At 42.0% G+C, this 5,947-nt stretch overlaps 1 protein-coding gene across 1 annotated transcript in view; it reads left to right on the top strand.

Moving 5' to 3' along the window:
• LOC104524901 (protein spinster homolog 2) overlaps positions 1-4,894 on the top strand; it is a gene marked incomplete at both ends in the record, with an annotated part of 32,397 nt that extends 27,503 nt beyond the window's left edge. The window contains one exon of the mRNA XM_010167916.1: positions 4,796-4,894. Coding sequence (XP_010166218.1) covers positions 4,796-4,894 — 99 coding nt within the window. The remainder of the gene's footprint in view (positions 1-4,795) is intronic.
• Positions 4,895-5,947: the final 1,053 nt, after the last annotated feature.

Here is a 5,947-nt window from a genome sequence, read left to right as displayed (position 1 = left end):
CATTATGCCAGAAGTGAGGCTTTTTGGAAACTGCATCCCAAATGATTTATCATAGCTCTCCCAAGTTTTACAGATCTCATGACTGCTTAAGAACACTGTCGGGCAAGTTGGTGAGCATCTTCAGAGGTTTTGCAAGTTTAATTTCCTTGGCAAAACAAAGATATTTGCTTATTATCTTCAAATTTATTTGTTGGCTCTTCATAGCTTTGTGCTTTCATTCCATCTGCTGTCCTTGCCAGTGTACCAGTCGGTGTGCAGCTCCTCAAATTGTCTGCAGTAAAAGGTGCTGAGTGGTGGGTTTGATGAACTGTCAGCACTGCAGAATGTACTGCACTGCCTGAGATTTTTAAAAAGCTGTTTTTTTTGTTCCAAATGCAAATTTGTACAAAACAGGCCTTATTCTCCTGAGCACAACTCTCCAGATCTCCTCCCAGGCACATGCTCAGATGGTGCTTGGGGAGAGAGGGGGGACTGGTTCTTATGGAGCATGCTAATTATGAAACAGATTTTTATCAGCCATCTTTGCAAATTGGCCTCAAAATTACCACAACCCCAAAGTAGCATTAAAACTGCCTTGTAACAGCAATAATGGATGAGCTTCAGTGCAGCAGGCAAGCGTGGAACGTTCTGAGACATGCTGAGTGCTTGGGACTTTGTGGAATCTGGTCCTAATAGTGGGGTTTTTCCTCCATAAAACATGTCAAAGAAGAAGGACAGAGGCTTGGTGGCATTTCTGTGTAAGAACCAGTAGGCAATTTAAACTATTGCAAACACAGTTGTTTTAGGTCTTTGCTGAGAACAGCCATCCTCCAGTTTATGCAAAAAAAAAAATGCTCTTGCCTATTTCTTTTTTTCTTTTACAACATGAGTTCTTTATAAATGGTCATGAGTTGCCATGGAGGAGCTGCCTTAATGTTTTGCTGTAGATTCCAAGTCTTCCTTTAGGCTTGAAACAGGCATAGACAGGTGCTCAGCTGTGCTATAGGCATGGAGGAGAGTTGCTTTTGTTCTGATTACCTTCCCTATAAATAAAAACCAATTATTTATGCAGTATACAATACTGCCCTATTTTTACAGCTGAAGATAAATAGCATTTCCAGAAGTTCTCATTGTTGCTCCTCTCAGGGTTCCTCCACACATCAGTCCTGTGAGTGCTGTGGTTTAGGGTGAGAGGTGCCTTTGCACCAAGGTACCCAGCCCACCTCAAACACTTCAGCACAGGAGGAGTGTGCCAAGGAGCATCTCTGCAATTCTTCTGTGGGCAAAGGGTTGCAGATGGATGTGTACAGATGGATGTTGTGCTGTGATTTGAAGAGCAGCTCAGCCTCCTTTTACTTCATTTAAAGGTATTTTTTTGGACAGTGTTTGCCTAGCTTGTATGAGGGCTCTTCCTCAGGCTGGTTTCTCTGGATCACAGCCTTTGTCTTGTCTGAGCAGTAGTTACAAAAGTGACACCTGGACTATTTTCAGGCTCTGTCAGTGGCTGGAACGGGGTTAGTGTGTGTTTTCTTGGCCTTTTGTGCTGAAAGAGACCACTTTGCACTGACCTGAAGATTACTGTCTGATCCAGAAAGGGTAGCAAAGTCTTTTAGAGTAGAGTTCTCTATCAAAGATTAGACATGAACATCAGAACTTACCTCTTTGGCACGTGGCCTTTTACTGGGAGAAGGATGATCTCTCCTTGGCTTTCCTGGTTAACTTATTTCAGCTCAACTCACTCTGCTGCTCTCGCTACAGGAAGGGGATGTCAGCAGTAAACCATGGCCTTTTCTCAGCCTCTATTTAAAGAGCAGAGGTTTGCCAAAGCTGCTTGCTCAGCCTCCCTACCCATCCTCTGTGCTGCCTGCCTCTGAACCTGGAGTCAGAGATGAGCCAGGACGATCCCACGGACATCCGTCTCAGCTGCTGTGGCTCTTCCACCTCCAGTTTCTGTGGGATGTTCACACCAGGCCACTTATGGTTTGAATTTAGATCTATTTTAGTATCAAAATGCCCATTTAGAGCTGTAATTTACTTCTGTCTTCCTAGAACAGTAGATGTTTGCTACCAACTACTTCCTCTCCATCAGAATAAAATGTTTTTTAAGCAGGGATAGCATGAAGTATTTTTTTGTGTGCGTGTTTTGGAGACACTGGTTTAAGCCTTATTTTCCTTTCCAATATCTTTTTAGAGGAGGAGGAAAAGTCCCATGTTCATTTGCTTGCTGCATGTTGGGTTTTTGGTTTGAGGGGGGGTGGTTGTCACTTGAATTCCAGAGTAAATTTACTGTTTTGGCATTTTATGTTGCCAAACTTCTTTAGCTAGGCAAACTGAAAACTTGCTGGAAATTGTATTGCTATTTGCAAAACTACGTGTATGCATAATACAGAATACATGGAAAATTATGTATAGCTTATGTGTGTGTAAATATATATATATATATATATATATATGCACACACATAGGATGCAAGTATCATTCAAACTTCTTTCTCCAACTGGCACCAATTCACTGCCACTCCCTGAAAATGGTAAGTTTTGAATAAATTTGCCATTTCCTTTGTCATTTTGCTAAGAAAATGGGTAGAAATTGATAGAATGTAGAACCTAGCAGGCTTTCTTCTCCAGATTTATTAACATAAACGTTATAGAAAAAAAAAAAAAATTTTAATGTGAGTTTAAAATTCCATGTTTCACAGATCTGCTCAACACTTTATCTTCTCAGATGCCCTTTTCTCAAACAGCTCTTGCAGAATGCTTCTGCATTGCACCTGTGTGAACTGGGGCCAGGTGGGAAAAAGAACAATAACTCTTCTTTATTATTTTTTTCTTCTTTCTGTTCTTCTGTCTAATCTATCCAGGTTGCACCCATTACCCTTCATCTCTGGGGAATGGTAATGAATTGTGTGACTCTCCTACTGTTTCACAGTGTGACCTTCAGTACGTTTCTGTGTCTCTAATAATGTCTAGACCTTATTTTCCTCTTGGGATTTCTGTGAGCCTTCAAGTCTGTTTTGAGCTCCTGGATGCAAAAAGAGGCCAGTGTCTAACACCTACAGCCAGGTGGCTGTTGTGGATCTGATCATCTTCTCTCCTGTTGTACAACAGGAGTTTAACAGGGTACCCATTTAATGTCTGGCGTCAAAGCGTGTTAGCAGTTTGCATTTGCAGCTTTGGCCAACTGGTCATTGAACTGGCAGGTCATTCTCAAAGCACATGGTAAAACCCTACGGAAAAGCATTTAATCTAATTTTACCTGTCATTCTTAATTGTCTCTGCTTGGACTGAGATGATCATTCTAAATAGGAATCAGTCCTCTTCTAGTGTGGATTTTCTCAACGCTGTTTCTTTTCTTTCCCTTTTTTATGGCTAACTCTTTCCACTGCAGACAGGGCAACTCATCTTCCCTAAGAGGAAGTGTTAAAGCACTGAAACAGTGCTTCAGATCCTGTGCCCTGTTGAGCAATGAGTTCTCCCTACCTCAGTCAGCTAAGGTAAATCCATCTCTGTGTATCTCTATCTGGGGATATTCCAGTCCTGAAATATCACATTTAATTAATAAATGACTTTAGGAAAGGATTGCAAGAACCAGTGGAAGTCTGGGAAGGCGTGCCTTCTAAAGAAATACGAAAGGCAGCCCATCAGAGAGAAAGTAGTCAAACAAAAGGGATCCTGGTCTAGAAACAGCTAAACAGAGTAATTTCTGGCAGGGTGCACAGCTCTTCAGAGCAACAGAAAAAGGCAGAACAAGGTTCAGTGCTTACAAGTGGAAACAAAGCTCCCTTGGATTGAGAGACCTACTGTATTCTTCATTACTTACAGCCTTGAAATCAAGACAGGGTCAGTTTCTAAACCAGGATGTGTGGCCTTGATGCAGATGTTACAGCCTCTTTCACAAGTTTTATGCAGGAAATAATTTTTTTTTTTTTTTCTGATCCTAAGTGTGTGTTATCAAATTAAGGTCATTTCATAGGATGGAGGTTTGTTGGGTTGTTTTTTTTCTTTTTTAATCTTGCATCCCCTTCCATGGTTAGGGCTCTGTTTTCTGTGAGCTCTGGTCCCTTAATGGGAAAATAATTTGTGTTTTCCACTGATCCTGTGTAGTCAGACTGATTCTGCATGACCTGACTGAGGGCATCGTGTCCTATTAGAGGAGTGGAGACCAAACTGCAATCTCTTGGCTATGGAAAGTCTTCTTAATGTGTCTTTGTTACTTTTCACAAGTGAAATCTCAGATTTTTGAGAAAAAAAAAATTAAAGTGGCTAGAGGTGGAGCGGGAGGGGAGGATGTGTGACCTTTCAGACTAATCTGAATTGCTTATGGTTTAAGAAACAAAGTTATATCTTTATTATGGAAAAAACACAGTATCCCAGGTGACAGCAAAGTCCTTGTTTGGAAGGCTGGCAGTGCTGAGCAGGTTATGTGCTGCAGGCAACCTCCAACTCTGCTCTCCCCTCAGCCAAGCAAAATCTAGGCTGAGGAACAATAGCAAAGTGTCTCAAGGGCAAAGTTGTTAGTACAACTCGTGCATTCAGTGCTGCTTAGAGGAGTGCAGACCAGACAGAGCTTCCTTCCCTCAACACCTGCTGTCAGCAGTGCTAGAAAGCCAGGAAGGGTGGCTGAGCTCCCCAGTCGCTTGAGCCACCCCTGGACTGGACAGTGGCTGTGTCTGCCACCAACATCTGGGAGAGCTTGTTGGCTTTGTCCTGACCTGGGTATCAACTCAGCAATACAAGATAACAAGACAGCTGGACAGGTTTTTACTTCAGTTTCCTTATGTGATGTGGTTTTTTTTCTTTCCCTTTCTTCTTTGCAGTATGTGGTCATTCCAACACGCCGTGCAACTGCAGTGGCCTTGCAGAGTTTCACTTCACACCTCCTGGGAGATGCTGGCAGTCCTTATCTGATTGGATTTGTAAGTGCTCACAGCAGGTTTTGGCAGGGTTTTGTGCTCGTGTTTGTTTTTGTTTACTAACTGTGTATCTAAAATGCCAAGTTAAACCATGCTAGGGAAGGAAGGTCGGTATTTATCAGCAGAATGGGAAGCAGTGCAGTGCAATGCAACTTTTTTATGTGCTTGTGTTACTGATGAGCTACAATTCAGACCTGGAAGGACCACTTGGACACAGGAAGTGAGCTTCTACATCTTTTTAGCGTAGGGCATTTGTAAAGCATATAGACAGGTCTGTAAAAGGAGAGCAATTGCTTCTGTGTTGTGGACACAGATCCATTAGAAATCAGATTGGAGCAGTCGTGTGTGTGTGTTTAACTGTTAATCTGATCTCATAAACCAAATATCTATTTATGGGTAGCAACATGCAGCTGTTCTGCTGATATTTGGAACCTGTTTTGTATGATAGTACATGATGGTGTAAAATCCCTGGTGGGATGGGTGTATATGTTTTGGAGCTTTTATTACCATTCCTTTCTGGTGTGTATGCTTTGGCTTTTTAGTAGTAGTATTCCTTTCTATTACTGCTGCAGTTGTTGGCCTTGGTCTGACTGGAGATCTCCCTTATTATGCCACCATCATCCTAGTGCAGAGCAAAACAAAACCTCTGCTCCAAAAGCTGGTGATCAGAGAACATTCACAGTTGAAAATAGAAGGCCTGGGAGATTTAATGAGGAAAAGAAATCCAGATATACTGGGGTAATTTATTTCCCTTGCTGTGCAGTTTGATGCATTGAGTTTCAGAGAACACAGATCATAATTTATAAAATACAGGAGCTTCCATGTAAAGCCCTAAGTGGCACTGCTCATGTTGTGTTGAAGGTGCTACCGTTTTCCAGTGATGATCTTCACTAGTCCCATCAGCTGAGACAGAACTTTGATGTGCTCTTCCAGCTCAGTACTGCTGTGTGACACAGCTGCTTGGTGCTGTGGAACATTGGGGTTTTTTTAAACCCATAATTTCTCATCTATTCATCACATAGCCACTGGTGTGTGTATCTATACATACTTATTTAT

The sequence above is a fragment of the Antrostomus carolinensis genome, unplaced genomic scaffold (assembly GCF_000700745.2).
Source record: "Antrostomus carolinensis isolate BGI_N321 unplaced genomic scaffold, ASM70074v2 scaffold54575, whole genome shotgun sequence".
NCBI lineage: Eukaryota > Metazoa > Chordata > Aves > Caprimulgiformes > Caprimulgidae > Antrostomus > Antrostomus carolinensis.
The sequence above is the reverse complement of the archived record's forward strand: the minus strand, read 5'-3'. Positions and strand labels throughout refer to the sequence as shown.